The sequence below is a fragment of the Podarcis melisellensis genome (genome assembly GCF_964234715.1).
Source record: "Podarcis melisellensis genome assembly, chromosome: 16".
NCBI lineage: Eukaryota > Metazoa > Chordata > Lepidosauria > Squamata > Lacertidae > Podarcis > Podarcis melisellensis.
In genome coordinates, this window is record NC_138533.1 from 41,608,532 (window position 1) to 41,631,692 (window position 23,161).

Genomic DNA, 23,161 nt, shown 5'->3' on the forward strand with positions numbered 1-23,161 from the left:
TTCTGGAAAGATCTGCCTTTTCTGAAAGAGGACACCTGCTGAGCTGCTGCCAGTCAGAGTAGACTAGACTGAGTTAGATGGCCCAAGGATTTAATGCAGCTTAAAGCAACTTCCTCTTCCATCAACTTAGACAAGGCTATAAATGGCTATGATCAGAAGCAGTAATGCTTATAAGTATCAGTTGCGGGGAAACCAGGAGGGAAGAGTGCTCTTGGGCTTGGATCCTGCTTGTGGATTTCCCATGGGGGCATCTGGGATGAACAGTGTGAAAACAGGATGCTGGACCAGATGGGCCATTGGTCTGATCCAGCAAGTTTCCTTGTTATAGAAGACCTTTTAGCTGGGAATTGAATCTTGGACCCTACGCAGGCACATCTCTCTCCTTTGCCAGGCCCTCTTAGAATTGGGGTGGGGGTGGGGGGGACTCAGCAGCACAGAAAAAGCATCTCTCTGGCCATGGGCACCCAATGCTCTTTGGCCAAAGCCTCAAGGTTCTATGCTTGCCTTACCATGAGGCTTGGTGGTGGTGGTTTTAAAAATGGAATGTCTCCTTGTTAAGAGGCTTATTTCATCCATTAGATCTAATTTAGCCTGTCTGGATTTGCAATTTGTTCAGCCGCCTTCCCATAGACCTGATTAGGCAAGAGAGCAGCTCTGGCAGAAAGCCAAGGCAGCTGGTGGCAAGAAGCCATCTTCACCTTCAAAGGTCCTGGAGACCTACCCAGAGTAAAATGGGGACAAGAGAGAGTTGTCTGGGACTGCTTGCTAGTTAAGGGATTATCTGCTTGCATTGCCTAGTGGTAAGAGTGTTGGACTAGGGCCAGAGAGACATGGGTTTAAGCTAGGTAACAAACCTTTTCTGTTTGCAATCACCTGCTGCCTCCTCCCCTATTGAGGGGGCTTCTGTGATCTCACAGAGATGCCACAAGCATTCTAATTACTTTGAGAGATTGGCGGGGGCGGGAATGGAGCATAGGATGTCAAAAGTTGGTGCTGCTGCTGTAAGAAAAGTGAATCAAGTATTTTGACTATGGGAGACCTTCTCTGGGACAGAGGCAGGAAGAGCTGCATGGGTGAGTGGAAGGTAGGAGGAAGGCAATGGAAACTATTTCACAGGGTCTGAGGATGGGAGAGAACTTCTGTGCTGCAGAAGGGTGGGGTGGGAGCAATGCAAGAGCCAGCAGGGAAGGGGCACATCGGAGTGGTAGGGCATCTGCTCTGCATGTAGAATGTGCCAGGTTCAATGCCTGCCATCTCCACATAGCTCTGAAAGAGACTCTACATGAAACCCTGGAAAGCCGCTGCTACTCAGTGTAGAGACAATACTGAGCTAGATGGGCAAATGAGGTAGCCTCTTAAGTTCCAATTTCTATCATGTGGGGGAGAGAGACAGTGCTCCTGAAGGTAGGAGTCTATCAATTGATGAAGATGATCATCCAAATAAAGGTAAAAAGGTAAAGGTACCCCTGCCCGTACGGGCCAGTCTTGACAGACTCTGGGGTTGTGCGCCCATCTCACTTAAAAGGCCAGGGGCCAGCGCTGTCCGGAGACACTTCCGGGTCACGTGGCCAGCGTGACATCGCTGCTCTGGCGAGCCAGAGCTGCACACAGAAACGCCGTTTACCTTCCCGCTAGTAAGCGGTCCCTATTTATCTACTTGCACCCGGGGGTGCTTTCGAACTGCTAGGTTGGCAGGCGCTGGGACCAAGCAACGGGAGCGCACCCCGCTGCGGGGATTCGAACCGCCGACCTTTCGATCGGCAAGCCCTAGGCGCTGAGGCTTTTACCCACAGCGCCACCCGCGTCCCTGCTCATCCAAATGCCATAGACCAAATGGAGCAAACAGCACACAGACCTAGTGGTGGGAGGAAAAAATCCTTAAATAAGAGACACGGGGGAATGATTAATGGACTTCAATGTCTGTACACTAATGCGCAAAGCATGGGAAATAAACAAGATGAGCTTGAGCTCTCGGTACAGCAAACTAGATATGACATAATAGGCATCACTGAAACCTGGTGGGATAAGTCCCACGATTGGAATGTAATAATGGAGGGATACAATCTATTTCAAAGAAACAGACCAGACAAGAAAGGAGGAGGAGTGGCGTTATATGTCAGGGATGTGTATACCTGTGAAGAGATCCAAGATTTAGAACCTCAAAGCCAAAGTGAGAGCATTTGGATCAAAATTAAGGGAGAGAAGAATAACAGTGACCTCATTGTGGGAGTTTACTATAGATCCCCAAGCCAAACGGAGGACATAGATGATGCCTTCCTGGAACAGATGGCCAAGCATGCAAAAGGAAGGGAGATAGTAGTAATGGGGGACTTCAATTACCCGGATATTTGTTGGATGTCAAACTCAGCCAAGAGCATAAGGTCGAACAGATTCCTCACTGGCCTTGCAGACAACTTCATTGTCCAGAAAATGGGAGAAGCAACAAGAGGAACAGCCATTTTAGATCTGGTCCTAACCAATGTGGATGACCTGGTTAGTGGGGTAGAAGTGGAAGGATCATTAGGCGCGAGTGATCATGCTCTTCTGAAGTTTACTATACAGTGGTGCCCCGCAAGACGAACGCCTCGCAAGACGAAAAACCCGCTAGACGAAAGGGTTTTCCGTTTTGGAGGCGCTTCGCAAAACGAATTCCCCTATGGGGTTGCTTCGCAAGACGAAAAAAATCTTGCATCCCCCCGCGGGTTTTTTTCGCTTTTTTCGCCCTTTTCTTAAGCCGCTAAGCCGCTTATCAGCTGTTCCGCTGATAAGCCGCTTAATAGCTGATTGCTGGAAGCCGCTTGACAGCTGTAGCGCTAATCCGCTAAGCTGTCAATGGGCTTGCTTCGCAAGACGAAAAAACCGCTATACGAAGAGCCTTACGGAACGGATTAATTTCATCTTGTGAGGCACCACTGTACAGTGGAAAGGAGCAGCCAAGCATACTAGGACTCAGTTTCTTGACTTTAAGAAAGCCAACTTCATAAAACTTAGGGAAGTGCTGGGTGAGATCCCATGGACAGTAATACTAAAAGGAACGGGAGTTCATGATGGCTGGGAGTTTGTTAAGAGGGAGATAGTAAAAGCACAACTTCAGGCAATACCAATGAGACGGAAACATGGAAGGTGCCTAAAGAAGCCAGGGTGGCTATCTAAAGAACTTTTAACTGAGTTAAGATTAAAAAAGGATGTGTACAAAAAATGGAAAAGGGGGGAAACCACCAAAGAGGAATTCAAACAAATAGCCAGCATGTGTAGACACAAAGTCAGAAAAGCTAAAGCACAGAATGAACTCAGGCTTGCTAGAGAGGTTAAAAGCAACAAAAAAGGCTTTTATGGGCATGTTCGTAGCAAAAGGAAGAACAAAGAAACAGTGGGGTCACTCAGAGGAGAAGATGGTGAAATGCAAACAGGGGACACAGAAAGGGCTGAACTCCTCAATGCCTTCTTTGCCTCAGTCTTCTCCGATAAAGAAAACAATGCCCGACCTGAAGAATTTGGAGCAAATGATTCAGCAGAGGAAACACAGCCCAGAATAACTAAGGAGATAGTACAAGAATACTTGGCTAGTCTAGATGTATTCAAGTCTCCAGGGCCAGATGAACTGCATCCAAGAGTATTAAAAGAACTGGCAGATGTGATCTCAGAACCACTGGCAGTCATCTTTGAGAATTTCTGGAGAACAGGCGAAGTCCCGGCAGACTGGAGGAGGGCAAATGTTGTCCCTATTTTCAAAAAGGGGAAAGGAGAGGACCCAAATAATTACCGCCCAGTCAGTCTGACATCAATACCAGGGAAGATTCTGGAGCAGATCATTAAGCAAACAGTCTGTGAGCACCTAGAAAGGAATGCTGTGATCACCAATAGTCAGCATGGATTTCTGAAAAATAAGTCATGTCAGACTAACCTGATCTCGTTTTTTGACAGAATTACAAGCCTGGTAGATGAAGGGAACCTTGATTTCAGCAAGGCATTTGACAAGGTGCCCCATGATATTCTTGTAAAGAAGCTGGTAAAATGCGGTCTTGACTATGCTACCATTCAGTGGATTTGTAACTGGCTGACTGACTGAACCCAAAGGGTGCTCATCAATGGTTCCTCTTCATCCTGGAAAAGAGTGACTAGTGGGGTCCCACAGGGTTCTGTCTTATTCAACATCTTTATCAACGACTTGGATGATGGACTCAAGGGCATCCTGATCAAATTTGCAGATGACACTAAACTGGGAGGGGTGGCTAACACCCCAGAGGACAGGATCACACTTCAAAACGACCTTGACAGAACAGATTAGAGAACTGGGCCAAAACAAACGATGAATTTTAACAGGGAGAAATGTAAAGTATTGCACTTGGGCAAAAAAAAATGAGAGGCGCAAATACAAGATGGGTGACACCTGGCTTGAGAGCAGTACATGTGAAAAGGATCTAGGAGTCTTGGTTGACCACATGAGTCTTGGTTGACATGAGCCAACAGTGTGACGCAGCAGCTAAAAAAGCCAATGCAATTCTGGGCTGCATCAATAGGAGTATAGCATCTAGGTCAAGGGAAGTAATAGTGCCACTGTATTCGGCTCTGGTCAGACCTCACCTGGAGTACTGTGTCCGGTTCTGGGCACCACAGTTCAAGAAGAACACTGACAAACTGGAACGTGTCCAGAGGAGGGCAACCAAAATGGTCAAAGGCCTGGAAACGATGCCTTATGAGGAACGGCTAAGGGAGCTGGGCATGTTTAGCCTGGAGAAGAGGAGGTTAAGGGGTGATATGATAGCCATGTTCAAATATATAAAAGGATAAAAGGATGTCACATAGAGGAGGGAGAAAGGTTGTTTTCTGCTGGATCCAAACTACAAGAAAGAAGATTCCACCTAAACATTAGGAAGAACTTCCTGACAGTAAGAGCTGTTCGACAGTGGAATTTTCTGCCAAGGAGTGCGGAGTGTGGTGGAGTCTCCTTCTTTGGAGGTCTTTAAGCAGAGGCTTGACAACCATATGTCAGGAGTGCTCTGATGGTGTTTCCTGCTTGGCAGGGGGTTGGACTCGATGGCCCTTGTGGTCTCTTCCAACTCTATGATTCTATGATTCTATGATTCCTTCAGAAACATGGAGTGGAATCTGACTTTGTTTTGAAGGGAAGAGCTGCATCTCAGTGGTATAGAATCTGCTTTGCATGCTGAAGGTCCCCTCTCTGAAACCCTGGAGAGCCGCGACCAGGCAGTGCAAATAACCCTGAGCTAGATGGCCCATTGGTCTGACTCTGCATAAGGCAACTTCCCATGTTCCTCCTCTGGAAGTTCCAAAGGCCAAGCCAGGGGGGCTGGTGTGCCTGATGGGAAGAAAGAGGCATGGAAGGACAAGGAAGGGCAAGTTCTGTATTACGGTAGTCTGTTTAAAAGCAACTTCCCAGATCTAAGCCAGCATTTACCAACTAGGAGTTTTGGACTACAAATCCCATCATCCACAGATAGCATGATTCTGTTACCTGCAGCTGATGGAGTTTGTATTTCAAACTATCTAGAGGGCAACTAGGGTGGTGTGAGAAATACAGAATCATATAATGTTTGGACAGTTAAAGAAACATTACATAATTTAACATAATTTTATTTTTTTCAGCACTGTTTCAAGGTGTCACCATGCTCTGAGGCTTTGAGAGAGCAACCAGCCTGACAGAGAGGCAAGGCTCCTCTCTTTGGTCCCATGCTTGCAGCCTAACAATTACACCTCATCCAGCTATTAAATCCTGGTGGTGGTGGAGTAGGAGGAGGAGGAGGAAAATCAGAAGCACGTGGCATTGCATGGGGCTGCAAGAGGGAACTTTTCTGTTTTTGTCTTTTTGTTTTTTGCACAGCAGCTTTGGAACAGGAGCAGTCTATCTGAAATGCCAAGATCTTGCACTTTCAAGAGCTTTTTTTTTGCAACAGGGCTCAGCCGCTCTTGATTCTCCCTGGCAGCTGCAGATCGGAGGTGGTGATAAAACTCTCAGAGACATAGAGAAATGCTGAGATGCAGCACTTGCAACAGCAAGAAGCTAGTGCTTCATAATCTCTGGGGCCAAGACCTCCATGACTGACTTTCAGAAGAGTCACTCTTGGGACATGCAAAATCTTCATCTTAAAGGTAAAGGGACCCCTGACCATTAGGTCCAATCGCGGACGACTCTGGGGTTGCGGCGCTAATCTTGCTTTATTGGCCCTTTCTTCCTTTCTTTAACAGCAGCTTAACCCCAATTGAACACGAGAAGCAATGCAGCTTCCAGGGCACTCCGCACACCCCTCCCCTTCCCAGGCAGCACTAGGAGCCCTTGGAAACAAGGTTCATTAACCCACAAGGCAAAAACCATCCGGATTCAATTCTGAGTGCGTTTTCTATTTCTCCTCTCATCTTCCTGCTTATTAACTGCAGAGCAAGATTCTCTGTGGGCCTCTGTCTTGAGCGCTTGCTTTAATAGACTCCGTGGCATTTGCTCTTGCATAGGCTGCCCCATAATGGGGAGTAGGCCAGCCAGATGTATTGGAGAGCAAAACTCATCCCTTGCCTCACTGACTGCATGTCAGGGGCACTGCCAATTCCCTCTTGGCCACGCAGAGACCTCTTTGTGTTAATTGCTTCAGATGCTCCAAAGCTCCATGTCAGATCTCTCTTGGAGGCAGAGCGCTGGGTTTCAGTGGGTCAAATGACACTCCAGAGTCCAGCTCCTGTAGATGAGCAAGCAGTGAAAGAAAGGTCTTTCAGACAGACCAGCTGAACCTAAACCTCACCTCTGCCGTCGAGGGTGTTTTCAAAAGATGAGAGCCATGCTCTTACTTTTAAAGAATACTGTATGCATTCGTAGGAAAATTCTCATCACTTAGGAGGGTGTTGTGTGATGAGACAAGGAAAAGTATAACTTGGAGATCTGTCTGCTTCAGTTACCGTACATTAGCCAATACTGTACTCACAAAAGATACATGAAAATGATTTAAAAATATGTGCGAGGGTTGGCCTAATACTTTTCCTGTTTATTCGTCACACTAAGACTGTGAGAGAATGGTGGGGTTGTTGGGGGAGTTGGATTGCATGGCTGTAGATAGAAATATGCTAGGAGAAGCAGCCATTGTAAGTTTGAATGAATGCTCCTTATTTATTTGGAGAGTGTGGGGGCGGGGTAGCATGGGAGTAGGGCTGCCAGGGTGATGGCCCATGGCACATTTAGGGGGGCGCTGGCAGGGCAGCATGAGGAGGATGCAACAGCCACACACCCTTTGACCCCAGCCTCGCAAAGCAGATTGGGCCTGGCTGTGCGTTGTTGGCAAGAGTGTCTTGCTCCTCCCTCCAGCCAGCCCATGCCCACCCCAGGCACCATGGAGACCCACTCCCCCATTGGCCAGGCCACAGCAACTGCCAAGCCCACCTGGGGACCCCCCTCTCAGGACTATCCAAGTTCCTGCCCAACATTTTCAATTTGCATTTCTTTCAGAAAAGTCATATTATCATAGAGCTGGAAAGGACCCTGAGGGACATCTAGACCAACCCTCTGCAATGCAGGAATCACAGCTCTAGAAGGATTGCACTTGGGCAAAAAAAAGGAGAGGCATAAATACAAGATGGGTGACACCTGGCTGGAGAGCAGTACATGTGAAAAGGATCTAGGAGTCTTGGTTGACCACAAACTTGACATGAGCCAACAGTGTGACGCGGCAGCTAAAAAAGCCAATGCAATTCTGGGCTGCATCAATAGGAGTATAGCATCTAGATCAAGGGAAGTAATAGTGCCACTGTATTCGGCTCTGGTCAGACCTCACCTGGAGTAATGTGTTCAGTTCTGGGCACCACAGTTCAAGAAGGACACTGACAAACTGGAACGTGTCCAGAGGAGGGCAACCAAAATGGTCAAAGGCCTGGAAACGATGCCTTATGAGGAACGGCTAAGGGAGCTGGGCATGTTTAGCCTGGAGAAGAGGAGGTTAAGGGGTGATATGAAAGCCATGTTCAAATATATAAAAGGATGTCACATAGAGCAGGGAGAAAGGCTGTTTTCTGCTGCTCCAGAGAAGTGGACACGGAGCAATGGATCCAAACTACAAGAAAGAAGATTCCACCTAAACATTAGGAAGAACTTCCTGACAGTAAGAGCTGTTCGACAGTGGAATTTGCTGCCAAGGAGTGTGGTGGAGTCTCCTTCTTTGGAGGTCTTTAAGCAGAGGCTTGACAACCATATGTCAGGAGTGCTCTGATGGTGTTTCATGCTTGGCAGGGGGTTGGACTCGATGGCCCTTGTGGTCTCTTCCAACTCTATGATTCTATGATTATAAAGACTGAGATTTCTACCCAAAATATAAGGTCAGTAGAGCCTAGAGCACAATATTTAAAGACGTCCAACAGCTCTTTATCCCATAGAAAGAATTCAGTGCAACTCCCTGTTCCCTTTTCAAACAACACCAAATTAGATGAGGAATTTGGTGCCTCCTACATTTCTATGGCAACAACACCTAAAGAACTCTATGTTGCTGACAATTTGGAGATATCCAGCACCAAATCTACATCTGGACCTTTGTTTGCCTAATGTTCCAAAAACTTATCAGAATGATCAGCCTTCTCTACTGTACTCCTGGCGAGACAGGATGGACAGATCTTCCGAATTCGAATCTGGCTCTTTGTTGGCCAGTGATCCACATTTTATAACACATACCTCATTAATACTTCCACAGCCACAGATAGAACCAACAATCCTCCAATTAACTCAGGAGGGAGAGGGGGATTGACAGTTAACGAAACACCATGGGACTGTCCCCCCCACTTGGGGTGCGGTTGGTTGGGTTTTATCTTCTAGGGACACTTACCCTATCAGACCTCCACCTCTTTCCCATACCATTTTGACCCAGGAGTCCTGGCCCAAGGATGACTTGTTATTGAGGGGATGCTACCCATCTATTGGGGAGGCTAGTATGGGATCTGGGATTTCCACAATTGAAGGGCTAGGGAGGAATGGCGGTGGGGCTAGATATCTCTATCGGAGAAGGGTTTTGAGATGCAGTGATCCTCGAACCCCTTCCAATCTACGCCCCATCCCAAGGGATGAGGGTAGGGAGAGCAAGGATTACACCACTCCATCATTGGTGCCGTGCAATGCCAGGTCCATAGGCAACAAAACCACCACCATGCAAATTGAAATTGCAGAGTTATGAGAAACTTAAAGATAAGGTGCGAGACTGGCTTCATTACTTTCAAATAAGAGAGGCCTATAATTTGGACAAAAAGATTGGCTTCCAGGTGGAAAAGTCAAAACTAGAAACAGAATTGTTAGAACCCAAAGCTAAGACACTATCAAGAATGTATAACTTGCTGTTGAAATGGAATACTGAGGATGAAACGGTAAAATCTGCTATGATAAAATGGGCGCAAGATATCGGACATAATATTTTGTTCGCTGACTGGGAAAAGTTGTTTACCACAGGTATGAAATTTACGGCATCTAACGCCTTAAGAGAGAATATTATGAAAATGATGTACAGGTGGTACATGACTCAGGTCAAGCTTGCAAAAATCTACCATTTGCCCGATAATAAATGCTGGAAATGTAAAGAAACTGAAGGTACATTCTTTCACCTTTGGTGGACGTGCCCAAGGATTAAGGCTTTCTGGGAGATGATCTATAATGAAATGAAAAAGGTATTTAAATACACTTTCCTGAAGAAACCAGAGGCCTTTCTCCTGGGCATAGTCGGCCAATTGGTGCCAAAGAAGGATAGAACTTTCTTTATGTACGCTACAGCAGCAGCAAGAATAATCATCGCAAAGCATTGGAAGACACAAGACCTACCCACTCTGGAAGAATGGCAGATGCAAGTAATGGACTACATGGAAATGGCAGAAATGACTGGCAGAATCCGAGACAAGGGAGAAGAGTTGGTGGAAGAAGATTGGAGGAAATTTAAAATTTATTTACAGAAATATTGTAAAATTTTTGAATGTTGATGACATTGAAATGAAATGAAGGGGTTCTAGTAACAAGGTAAAATGTAAGATTGGATTGATAATAGATGAAAATTTGAAGCTATAATATGTGAGGAAAAACAATTAAGGATAAACTAACAGGATATGAATTTGCTGAACCAATTTTTAAATGGGATACAAAAAAGGGAGGCGTGAGGAAGTCAGGAAAATAAGTTAATCAAAGATGAGAAATTAAAAAAGAGGGTTTTTGGGGTTTTTGTGTTCTTTTTTTCCTTTTTATGTTAAATGTTTGTATTTTTGTATTTTGTATCTTTGTATTTTTGTGTTTTTGTATTCTTCTTGTGTTTTTTCTATTTGTTGTTTTATAATTTCTTTATTGTTAAAACTTAATAAAATATTAATTTTAAAAAAACCACCACCATGCGTGCCTTTTTTGTCTCGCAGGGGATTGACCTGGCTTGCGTGACGGAGACCTGGGTACGGGAAGGCGAAGTAATCTCCCTACCCCCAGGTTTCTCTGTCCTCCATCAATCGCGGACTGTGGGTCTGGGGGGGAGGAGTAGCATTGTTATTCCGGGAGGATTGCTCTTTCAGAGCGTTGCCATCACCGGCGATCTCCGGCATTGAATGTGTTGGTCTCGTGTGGGGCACCAAGGAGAGCTTAGCTGTCTGGCTGGTGTACCGACCACCCAGCACACCTGCAGCCACCCTGTCAGACCTGCTGGAGGTGGTGGCGAGCTGGGCCCTGGAGTTCCCAAACCTACTGGTTTTGGGAGACTTCAACGTCCATGCCGATGCCGCTCCCTCCTCACAGGCTCTGGACCTAGTGACTTCCATGGCAACACTAGGGCTCTCCCAGTTTGTTTTGGGCCCCACTCATCAAGCAGGCAACACGCTGGATCTGATCTTTGGGGCTGGCATAAATGTGATCATGCTGCCCGCTGTGGAAGTGCCATGGCCTGATAACTACGCTCTGAAAGCCAAGATTGACTTCCCGCTCCTCCCCGGCTCGGGTGGCGAACCTAATTGGGCTCGTCTGTGAAAACTGATGGATCCTGATAGATTCCGACAAGCCTTGCGGAACCCTGCTCCTCCTGGCGACTCATTAGATGACCTTGTTGAGGACTGGAATAACTGGCTCTTGGCAGCCATTGATGAGATTGCGCCTAAGCACCCTCTGCGACCCCGTCGAAACCGGGTCCCTTGGTTTACTGAGGAGCTCTGGAAAATGAAGTGGGATCTCAGACAGCTAGAGCGAGTATGGCGACGGACTCGTGACGGAGCCTCAAGAACATCTTATAGGACGCTTATGAAAGCCTATGAGGTGGCTATGAAAGCTGCTAAGAAATCTTACTTTGCAGCTTCCATTGCATCCGTGAGCTCTCTCCCAGCAAAATTTATTAGAATAATTAGGTCAATAACGTCCTTAGGAGGACAACCAAATTTAAGCACAAATTCGACCCACAGCTGTGAGGCATTCACGAGCTTTTTTGCGGAGAAAGTCCTGTTGCTCCGCCGTGACCTCCCTGCCAATTTAGATACAGTCACTGAACTGGAGGCCCCTTGACTGACTTCAGGTCCAGTGTTGGACCATTTCGATCGGATACTCCCTACTGATGTGGATAGATTCCTCCAAGTTGGTAGGCCCACCACCTGCCTCCTTGATCCATGCCCATCTTAGCTGATTAGGGCGTGTCCAGATGTTGCGCGGACCCCCCTGGTTGAAATTATCAAATTGTCCCTTGACATGGGGACCTTCCCAGGGGAACTGAAGGAAGCAGTGGTGTGTCCACTCTTAAAGAAAACTTCATTAGATCCCTTAGACCTATCCAATTACCTCTCAGTTTCAAATCTTCCATACCTGGGTAAGGTAATTGAGAGAGCGGTTGCTGAACAGCTTGGTAGGTTTCTGGAGGAAACATTGGCATTAGATCCATTTCAGTCCGGTTTCCGTCCTGGTTTTGGGACGGAGATGGCTCTGGTTGCCCTAACAGATGATCTCTGTAGACAACTGGATCGAGGCGGGTCAGGACTGCTGATCCTTTTAGATTTGTCAGCAGCCTTTGACATGGTCAATCATGATCTTCTGGACCACCGCCTCGCAGACGTGGGGATACAGGGCATAGCCCGTAACTGGTTGTGCTCTTTTATCTCTGGTCGGGGACACAGGGTGGCATTAGGGAGGGAAATGTCATCGCGCCACTCCTTGGTGTGTGGAGTGCCGCAGGGTGCAATTCTCTCCCCAATGCTTTTTAACATCTTTATGCGCCCCCTTGCCCAGTTTATCCGGAGCTTTGGGCTGGGCTGTCACCAATATGCTGATGACACTCAGCTCTATCTGCTGATGGATGGCCACACTGACTCGGCCCCGAACACACTGACCAGATGCTTGGAAGCTGTGGCTGGATGGTTTCGTGGTAGCCGATTGAAACTAAATCCTTCGAAGACAGAGGTCCTATGGCTAGGTCGGGATGGCATGGGGATGAGGGACCAACTCCCTTCTCTTGCGGGGGCCCAATTAGTGCCATTGCCTTCCGTTAAGAGATTGGGTGTAATCCTTGACGCCTCCCTTTCCATGGAGGCGCAAGTTACAGCAACAGCCAAGGCGACATTTTTCCACCTTCGCCGCATCAAGCAGTTGGTCCCTTACCTTTGCCGCCCCGACCTGTCCACAGTGATCCATTCGACGGTCACCTCCAGGCTTGACTACTGTAATTCGCTCTACATGGGGCTGCCCTTGAAGCTGTCCCAGAAACTCCAGCGGGTACAGAATGCTGCAGCGAGGCTCCTCCTCATGGTCCTCTGCCATGGAAGCATATTCACCCAATGCTTTTCAAGCTGCACTGGCTCCCGGTGAAGTACAGGGTCAGATTTAAGGTGCTGCTTTTCACCTTTAAAGCCCTTCACAGCCTAGGACCCTCGTACCTACGGGACCGCCTCTCCTGGTATGCCCCACGGAGAGCCTCAAGGTCCATAAATAACAACACCCTAGTGGTCCCAGGCCCTAAGGAAGTTAGATTGGCTTCAACCAGAGCCAGGGCCTTTTCAACTCTGGCCCCGGCCTGGTGGAACGCTCTGCCTCATGAGACCAGGGCCCTGCAGGATCTGATTTCTTTCCGCAGGGCCTGTAAGACAGAGTTGTTCCGCCTGGCGTTTGGCTTGGAGCCAATTTGATTCCCTCCCTCTCTTTTTTTCCTTTCTTTTCCTTCTCCTCCTGCGATGAGGCTACATTTTAATATTTTAATGTTCCATTATTTTAATGTTGTATTTTATTTTTGTTTTTAAGTTGTAATCATTCATCTTGTTTTTATTATTGCTTGTAAGCCACTCTGAGCCTTGGCTGGGGAGGGCGGGGTATAAAAAAAAAAATTATTATTATTCTTATTATTACTAAGGGAAGCCTGAAGGAGGGGGCAATGCCCCTCACCTTGTAGCTAAGACACTTTTTGTAGAATTTAAATTACAGTGGTACTTCAGGTTACATATGCTTCAGGTTACATACGCTTCAGGTTACAGACTCCGCTAACCCAGAAATAGTACCTCAGGTTAAGAACTTTGCTTCCGGATGAGAACAGAAATTGTGCTCCGGCAGCGCAGCAGCAGCAGGAGGCCCCATTAGCTAAAGTGGTCTTCAGGTTAAGAACAGTTTCAGGTTAAGTATGGACCTCCGGAATGAATTAAGTACTTAACCCGAGGTACCACTGTACAGTGGTTTACTTAAAGTGTTAAGTCCCAAAGAGAATCCAGGTGCAGAAATAAGATGTGAAGCTAGATGGGTGAAATCTCATTGCAGTTTTCCAATCCTAGAGCAGACCAGTGGGTCCCCATCAAGTTCAGCATCCTCTTCTCACAGTGGCCAACCAGATATCTGTAGGAAACCAGCAAGCAGCACCTGAGCACAAGAGCAGCCCTCTCCCCTCCTTTAATTTCCCGTAACTGATAGTCAGAAGCATCACTGAGCATGACCATCCTGGCTAGTAGCCATGAATTTATCCAATTCTCTTTCAAAGCCATCTGGGCTGGTGGCCCTCACAGCTTCCTGTGGGGGCAAGTTCCAACCGTGCTGCCTGAATAAATCCTTTCTTTTCTCTGTCCTGAAACTTCCAGCATTCAGCTTCAAGGGATGCCCACAGGTTCTAGTATTACGTGAGAGGGAGGAAAACTTTTCTCTCTCTGCATTCTCCATCCCATGCATACTTTTATGGACTTCTAAAATGTCACCTCTTTCTCACCTCTTCTCTAAACTAAAAAGCCCTAAACGGAGAAAAGAGGTTCTTGGGGTTTGTTTTGCTCTTGTTTTTAATATGTATTTTGTGTTTTTATCTTGTATTTTTATGTGGTGAACTGTCCTGAGATCTAAACGGCCTCAGCCCTGTATGCCTGAAGGAGCGTCTCCACCGCCATCATTCAGCCCGGACACTGAGATCAAACACTGAGGGTCTTCTGGCAGTTCTCTCAGTGTGAGAAATGAGGTTACAGGGAACCAGGCAGAGGGTATTCTTTGTAGTTAGTGCACCCTCCCTGTGGAATGCCCTTCCATCAGATGTCAAGGAGATGAGTAACTAAACAACCTTTAGAAGATATCTAAAGGCAGCCCTGTATAGGGAAGCTTTTTAAGGTTTAACATTTTATTACAAAGTCAAAATCCGTTTATTGTGAGGACCATGCCTGTGCACAAAAATCAACACTACAATAGTTAAAAATATTAAAATTCATTACATACTATGCCAACAAAACCTTCTTCCCACAAAATAGAAAAGGAGGGAAAACGAGCAGCGAGTTAAACAGACGATGAAGGGGTCTTTACATTGTCGTCCATAAATCTTTCCCTGGCTTTCATGGCCTTCATCACAAAAACCGCTACCACATGGATAATGCGTGGGTTTGCATCAACTAACAAAAATTTTACTCTATCTTCAGGACTGGTTATAGAGTTGGGTATGATTTGCAGCAATGTGTCTCTAAAGCCCGAGTAAATGGGGCAATAGAGGAGGTAATGTGTAAGATCCTCTTTAATTTTCAGAAGGCAAGGACATAAACGATGTTCTACTGGGGTTTTTGTGTATCTACCGGTCAGATAAGCAGTTGGCAATGTTTGAAACCGTGCCATAGTGAAAGCTCTCTGAAGGGTGGGATCAGTGATCTCCACCAAGTAGTTGGCACAGATTTTGACTGCTTTTACTCAGGGGAACCAGTAGGAAAACCCGGAGTTTTTTATCTTGGTGGAGTCCAAAAAGGCGTCCTTTTCAAAGATCCATTCCCGAACTTTATCAGGGCTCCACAATTTGAGAGTATTAAACTCAGGTAGGTTGTATCTGGATAGAAAGTCTAGTAGGCTTTTATGCCAAGTGGTATTATTTTGTAATGATACAAAGGCTTGTTTAGCCAATAAGGTGTTCGGGGCATCTATGAGGTTGGTGAAAAAACGCAGCAATCTTAAGTGGGCCCTAGCAGACACAGAAGGTAATCCTACTTCCACTCTTAGGAGAGCTGCCGGAGTACTCTGAGGGAGGCCTAGAATTCTTCTGAGATAAAAATTTTGGAAGATTTCAAGCCGTTCTAACAGCTTCTGATTCCATCCCCAGAGTTCTACTCCGTATAACATCTGGGGAATCACTTTTCCAACAAAATTTTTTAGAGCCGGGGTCACCAGTTGCCCTCCCCTCGAATAAAAATAGCTGAGCAGAGCACCAGTTGTCCTACGTGTTAGAAGGGCTACAGTCTTGAAGTGGGCAAGCCAGCTAGATGTAGCTTGGAAGGTGATACCAAGATATTTAAAGAAGAGACATTGTTCAATTTTGTGTTCATCTAGAGACCATCTAAATGTGTGGCGAGCTCTAGTAAATACCACAATTTTTGTTTTATCATAATTTATCTTTAGAGAGTTTTGGGAACAATAAGCTGCGAGCCCCTCCAGCATGCTGAGTAGGCCCCTTCGAGTGAGTGCCATGACTGCCATGTCATCAGCATATAGCAGTATATTCAGGTGTTTGCCTTCCAGGGTAGGAGCTGATGACTTATACTTTGCCATATGTTGAACAATGTCGTTTATATAGAAATTAAAGAGGAACGGCGCTAACAAACAGCCCTGCTTAACCCCTTTCCCCAGTGGCAGTGGGTCAGTATAGTTGCCTGACATCCCAGTTCTGATTTTAACTGTGGTGTCTGAATGTAACTCTCTAAGTATTTTGAGAAGTCGTCTATCAATATCTGTGTCATATAGTTTTTGCCATAATTTGTCCCTACAGATTGAGTCAAAAGCGGATGTGAGATCTACAAAAGCCACAAAAAGTTTGCTCTTATGTGTCTTTGTATACTTATCTATCATTGTCTGTAGTACCAAACAATGGCCTATTGTACTATGGCCCTTTCTAAACCCTGCCTGTTCCGGGTTAAGCAAGTTAGAGTGGTCAGCCCAGTCAACCAATTTATTTAGCAGGTGGCGAGTATAAAGTTTATACACAATGTCCAGAAGACTTATGGGGCAATAGTTTGAGGGGTCTTGGGGATCTCCCTTCTTATAGATGGGGGCTACCAGGCTCAGTTTCCAGTTTTCTGGGATTTTGCATGTATCATTTATTACCGTAAAAAGTTGGGCCAAAAAAGCAGCCCACCACTGGGCATTTAGTTTAAGCACCTCAGGAGGAATCATATCTTCACCGGGAGCTTTGCCATTCTTGAGTGTTTTAATTAGCTGAAAACATTCTGATTTGGTAACAGGATCCCAGCCCATTAATAGATCGTTTTTAAGAGGAGGAAACTGGCTCGGTTTAGCAATGTTTGGAGCTGTATATAGCCGGGAAAAATATTGGTACCGTAAGTTAGATGAAATACTGTTGGTTACAATTTTCCCTTTGGGTGAAACTCCCTGAGCAATTATTTCCCAGAACTTTTTGTCGTCCCGCAATTTGATCGCCTTGTCGAGTGCCTCCCATTGTTCCTTTCTATAGAAGGATTTCTTAAATTTTAGAGTATTTTTATAATGAGAGCGCCACCTGCGCAGGTTTTCCACTGAGGACAGGGTCCCTTCCTGTTTTACCTTATTTTGTAGTTTCCTAAGCAAAGATCTTAGATTCCTACAGTCTTTGTCGAACCAGGCCCTCGAATTATTTTGTTGTTTGGGAGGGTTGGAGTTCATAAGTAGTGGGAGGAGCGACTCTGAGACCTGCTGAAATGTTTAAAAAGGGGTCAGAATTAGATAAAATACACTGGTCTCTCAAGGCCAGTAAATCTGATGAATGAAGGTGTAGTTTGATTTTGAGTTCCAGGTCACTGTTCCATTTACGCCTACGAAGGGCCAGAGTTGGAGGTGGGTCTGCACAGTGATTGCGGTATTGCGGATCCTCCAGACCACGGGGAATTAGTGAGATTGATATAGGGAGGTGATCACTCTCAGTTCTGTTGAAAGTCCTAAAGCCCTGTGACCTCTCCAAGAGTTTTGGGGAGACCAGATATAATCAATAACACTCGCACCTCTAGGCCCAAGGAAAGTTTAACATTTTATTATGTTTTTACATATGCTGGAAGTTGCCCAGAGTGGCTGGGGCTACCCAGGGTGGGGTACAAATAAATTACTTCTACTACTACTTCTACTACTGATGAAGAGCAGAGGATGATGATGATGATGATGATGGAGTATCTCTATCCTCTTAATCATTTTAGTTGCCCTTTCTTGAACCTTTTCCAGCGCCACAATATTCTTTTTGAGGATATTGCAAATGAATGTGTCATACCTCAGAATGTCCCATGAAACCCCAAACCCTATTTTGCCATGGTGGAGTGAGAGTGTCCATGGAAGATAGAATGTCAGATGTCCAACAGAAGTGACAGAAGCAACATGCAAAAGCTGGGAGAAAAGCCACAAGAAACATGCTGTGTGTCCACAGCAGCCCGTGACCTATGACAGCAACATCCAGGACAGAAGACCTCTTCAATGCCCCTTCCCAAATGGGAGTGTTTTGGCATGCAAAAATGAGATTCAGGTGACCACATAGGGATGTTTGCAGGCTTCCAGTTGGTCACATGATGGGACTCCGAAGAGCTGGGCAGTCAGCAGCCCGGCATCTTGCAATACCAGTGAAAAGTGATGCTGGCTTCCATCTCAAAATAGTCTCTTCCCAAATGAACTTGCAGGCTGTTGCAGCTTGCAAAGGAACAGGGAGATGCCTGCCACAAGCTCACAAGTAAGGGAGCTCATGCCAGCTAGCATAGTTTCTGTGCAAAGAAAATGTCCCCCCTGGTACATCTTATGCCAACCCCACAGCTCCAGTGGTCCTCTTTGCACAAGGGCAGGAGGACTGAGAAAAAGATCCGCTGCCCCAGACTTCTTTGATAATCCAGGGGATCCGCCCAGGGGAAGGTTGCTTTGCCCGGGGACTTAAATATTGGTTGCTTTATACTGAGTTTGAGAAAAAGAGGCTTCCTGGAAGACCTGTGGCATGGAGTGGGGTGGGAGGAATGTGTTCAGGGCATTTGTGGAGCTGTTGATCAATAGGTCCTATTGACAGTCGCCTTGGGATGTTACCAGTATTCCCAAAGTACGAAGGCACAGAGATGAGTTGGAAAGGACTCAAGCAGTAATCTGGTCCAACCCCTGCAATGTAGGACTCACAGTTACAGAATTCACAGCAAAGTTTCTCCTGGCAGCATTTGTGGGCAGATACTTACTATCCCTAGTTAAAACTACCTGCAGGTAGAAATGTAGCTGCTGGGATCACTCCAGCCACATCAAAGGCTATTTTGCAGAGACAGTTTACAAGCCTGAATGATCATGGGGGGAAAGTACCTGGCCTTCTCACATTGTGTGTGTGGGGGTACTCAAGGATATTGTGAGGAGGTGCCCCCCGCAATGACCACTCCCAATTTTGACCTCTTCTCTACCCTTCATCCTTCATCTTTCCTTTTTTTTACCAAAAGAAAACAGCAGAGGCTACAGCAGTCTTAGAGTTTTTTGACCAGGAAAATCCAGCACATAAAAGAGGGGTAGATCTGAAGACACAGGTTTAAATTTCACCCATTAAGTATTTTGGAGGAGTTGCCCCTTTCAGCTCAAAGAGAAGGTCAGTGGGGGGGGGGAGAGGTAAATTTGCAACAACAGGAGTAGGCACACTTTCCCACCTTACTGAAACAACTTCATGGTGCCTACCAACACCTTAAAAAAAACAGCACTAGGAGTAGGAAACCGACTTAATTATTCAATGCCAACTTGAATAAAATATTGGGGGGCCCAAGTAAGCCCTGCTCTGCATAATTGACCACCTGATGCGAGGCATGGATACCATTTGAATCACAATGCCCATCAACTTTGGGGGGGCTCAAATATTTTATTGGGGGAGTAAAGACCCCTCAGCCTCTAGGAGTTGGCTCCTATGTCAGTGCATTTGAATTGCATTCAGATGGCTGCCACCTCCTCCAACACCCCTCTCTTAAGATTAGCTCCATGGTTTCTCCATCAGCCACCCCCCCCTTGTTTACCACCTAGGGACTAGAGTCTAGTCTGAAGAAGAGTTATGGAGGACTAGAAAGTTTGGTGGTTACTCTAACAAAGGTCATTGCCCTATTATGGATTTTGGATTCCCTCACCCCCTTCATGGGCCACCTTTGCTTTTCATCTTGTTAGGAATATCTGCTTCCTCTGTCTTTCTCTATTTGGCCAGAAAATGATGGGGAGAGTGGAAATCATTGTGTTTGACACACTTCAGAGAGCTTGGCAGGACAGAAGACGGTTTTACTTATTTAATTCTGAAATTGGGCTCAGTTAAACCTTTCTAAAGGAAAGAAGTGGCACTCTGGAATACTGATGGCATGACCCTATGTCTACTCAGAAGAAAATCCTATTTATTTCTGTGAAGGCTTACTTCCAAGTAAGTGTGCATAGGAAGGTCAGTTTCTAAACATACACACAGTCCTGAACCCCTCTCTCCCCAAAGGGAGTACATGTAGGAAGGAAGAAAAACAATATAACCTTAACATAAGCCCTGCCTTGTGACCCTAGACCAGGGGTCAGTAACCTTTTTCAGCCATGGGCTGTCCCTCAGACAATGTGGGGGGCCGGACTATATTTTAGAAAAAAAATGAGTGCATTTTAAATTAAAGCACACATTCTACTCGTGTAGAAACACCAGGCAGGCCCCACAAATAACCCAGAGATGCATTTTAAACAAAAGCACACATTCTACTCACGTAAAAACACCAGACAGGCCCCACAAATAACCCAGAGATGCATTTTAAACAAAAGGACACATTCTACTCATGTAAAAACACACTGATTCCTGGACCGTCCGCTGGCCACATTGAGAAGGCGATTGGGCCGCATCCAGCCCCCGGACCTTAGGTTGCCTACCCTGCCCTAGACCATTGGTCTTTCTCGCTCTGTATTGTCTATAGTATACTGACTGGCAGGGCCCCTCCCGCTTTTCAGGCTGGGCTCGCTCTCTCCCAGCCTTACCTGTAGATACTGCCAGGGATTGGACCGAGGACCTCCTGCCTGCAAGGAAGATGCTCCGGCTTGAGGAGCCTCCCCTCCAGCAGCCCAACTGGGACAGCCCCCAGAGAACCTCTCTCAAAAGGCAGGCCGCTCTCCTTTTTTGGAAAACACCCACAAAGACCCAGAAACTGGTCTGATTAAAAAAGCGAAAAAGCAAAAAAGGGGCTGCCGGGAATTCCGAGTGTACCCAAGTGAAGAGCAGGCCCAAGAGCGAGGCGCCCCCGTTCTCGCCAGCCTTGCGTGGCATGAGATGGGACCGACCGACGAGGATGGGCAGCGGACCAAGCGCGGGGGCGCCGGGCGGGAGCGAGCCTGGGATGGAGAGAAGGAAGGAAGGAAAGGAAGCCGCCAGGCGCTTGCCTGCCTAGTCGCCGCTGATCTCCTTCCTGGCGGCGCCCCGCGTCTCATGGAAGCCCCGAGCGGGTTGTTCCGAGAGGGCATCGCGCGAGCCATTGATCTCCAGCGTGTCAGTGATGGAGGCGGGAGAGCAGAAGAAGCGCCTGGCCGGAGCCTTGAGCTTGGAGGCAACATCTAAGGAAATTTCCTGGCTGAGGGCGGCTTCGTGCGTTTCTCGTGCGGCGGCGAGCGCGGCCCTCCAAGCATCATGTAGCCTGGAGTCCCGCGGGCGGCAGAGGAGAGAGCGAGAGCCCAGGGCTCGGAGGGGCAGCAAGGAGGCAATCGGCGACTCGGCGGACTCCACTCCGCCGCCTCTCTGCCCATACTTCCGCTGGAGGCAGGCAGCCCCATTGAAATTAAAGTCAACCTGCGTTGGATGGAGCGGAAAGCGGGGGCGAGACTTGGACCCGTCCCCAGCGCTGCTTCTGCTCAGCGGTAGATAGTCCGCCTTGCAAGCAGGTCTGCGTTTCAATCCCCAGCACCTACGGGCTCAGTTGGGAAAGGCTCCTGCCTGAAATCCTGGAGAGCCGCTGCCAGTCAGTGTAGGCACTACTGAGCTAGATGGACCCACGGTCTGTCTGGGTAAAAGTCTGGTTCCGATGTTCAAACCAGCCCCGTCTCCAGCTGCTTCTGAGGTATAAGGTAGGAAGTGCAGAAGTGATGGAGGGAGGGGGTTGCTGCGCCCACTGCACGCCTCCCCTCCTCCTCCTCCTGACGGGACCCCCAGCAAAGTTGTTCCCAGAAGCTGCTCAGGCTTCTGTCCGGCCTCTGTCCCGCCGCGGGCAGCGGACACACGTCCGCACACACAGACGCAAACGCGGGCGCAGCGCGAGCTCTCCGCCTCTTCCCCCAGTTTATCCTTCGCTTGTCCCAGTTCAAAAGGCAGATAGGGGTGGGGCGCAATAACACCCCCACCCATCCCCATTGCACCGTGTTGGAAGTTTGAGCGCCAGCTTGCAAGGCGGCGGGGGGGGGGCAAAGCTCCAGCGGACAGGTAAGCGGCGAGTGACTCCTGAACACCCCTCCAAGCACAGCGCTGCTCCCCAATGGCAACGGCACGTCCCCCTTCCTCGGGGACAAAGACCGAGCAGAGAAACGGGACCCCCTCCCTTCCAAGCCGCCCTCCTTCCTGGTTCGCAGGTCCTACCTTGGGGGCGCCTGGCCGCGTGGGTGCCCAGCAGCAGCAGCAGGAGGAGGAGCAGGGCGAGCCCTCGGGGGGCCGGCATGGTGCTGGGTCCCGGTCCCGGTCCGGTTCGAGCTGCTGCCCAGCCCAGCGGACCGCTCCCTCTCTTCCCAGCCTGGCTCGGTAGTGGCGTCGGCAGCGACGAAGTCCCTCCTTTGCAAATCGGCGCTGGAGCTGCGAGGGGAGGGGGGAAGGAGGGAGAGAAGGAAGGAGGGAGGGAGGGAAGGAGGGAAGGAGGGAGGGAGGGGATTATCAGGGCTGTCGATCTGCCCCGCCTTTTGCCACCCCAACAGGAAAATACCTCACCCGCCGCTCGATGAGAGGCTCCAGGATGTAATTCCAACCCACGACCCTCTTTCTCCCAGTGCCAGGGCGCACAGTTGAGGAGCAGGGGAAGCAGAAGCCGAGGAGCGCCTCTGAGCACGTGCAGAGTGCCTTTCCCTCGTGAATCATGGCAGGAGACTTAAGTTCTCCACGAAGCTTTCTTTTGTCAGTCCGAAGCGTCTCTGAAACCTCGTAAGATCCGCACACCATGTCCACAAATCCCTCCGTCCTATTGATCATCAGACCATGTCAAGCTCCGTACATCTCAAGAAAGGACGCGTGAGCTCCAAGGACCTTCAGCGGAGACCCTCTCCGGCCACCCGCCACTCAGGGAAATCCAGCCTCGGTCCCACCCAACCCACTCACTTCCCCGCCGCCATATCCCTGTCCAGAGCATTCAGTCAACATCGAGGCGCTGCTAAAACTCCCGAATGTCCTCTGCGCGGGGACCCGAAGAGCAATCCTCTGACCCCACCTAGCCACCCAAACTTAGCCTAGCCCCCTGTGACCCCGCCTAGCCCCCCTCGCCACCGCCGCAGAGCGCTTACTCTGCAACCAGGTTGAACCCTTCAAAGGCCTCGAACGGTGGGGAGCGAACCCAGGACCCTGAGATGAGTCTAATGCTCTACCGACCAGAAGCCCCTTTTGCGAAGTATCCTAATGACACTCCACACACACAGGGGGGTCCTGAGAGTCCAGGATAAATGCTGCAGGTCTTTTACAACCCATGTATTACCCCAACTGTTCGATTGATGTTATCTAGGTAGGCAAATTCATGGAGGAGGAGACGACTATTGGTGGCTCCAAACCAGGATGGCTCTGCACCTGCCTCCCCAGGCAGGGAT

General features: G+C 48.0%; 1 protein-coding gene across 1 annotated transcript in view; it reads right to left on the reverse strand.

Moving 5' to 3' along the window:
- SEZ6L (seizure related 6 homolog like) overlaps window positions 1-22,541 on the reverse strand; it is a 141,162-nt gene extending 118,621 nt beyond the window's left edge. The window contains 3 exon segments of the mRNA XM_081892900.1: window positions 21,957-22,166; window positions 22,299-22,371; window positions 22,374-22,541. Coding sequence (XP_081749026.1) covers window positions 21,957-22,166; window positions 22,299-22,371; window positions 22,374-22,526 — 436 coding nt within the window. The 5' untranslated portion in view covers window positions 22,527-22,541.
- Between the last annotated feature and the right edge of the window lie 620 nt (window positions 22,542-23,161).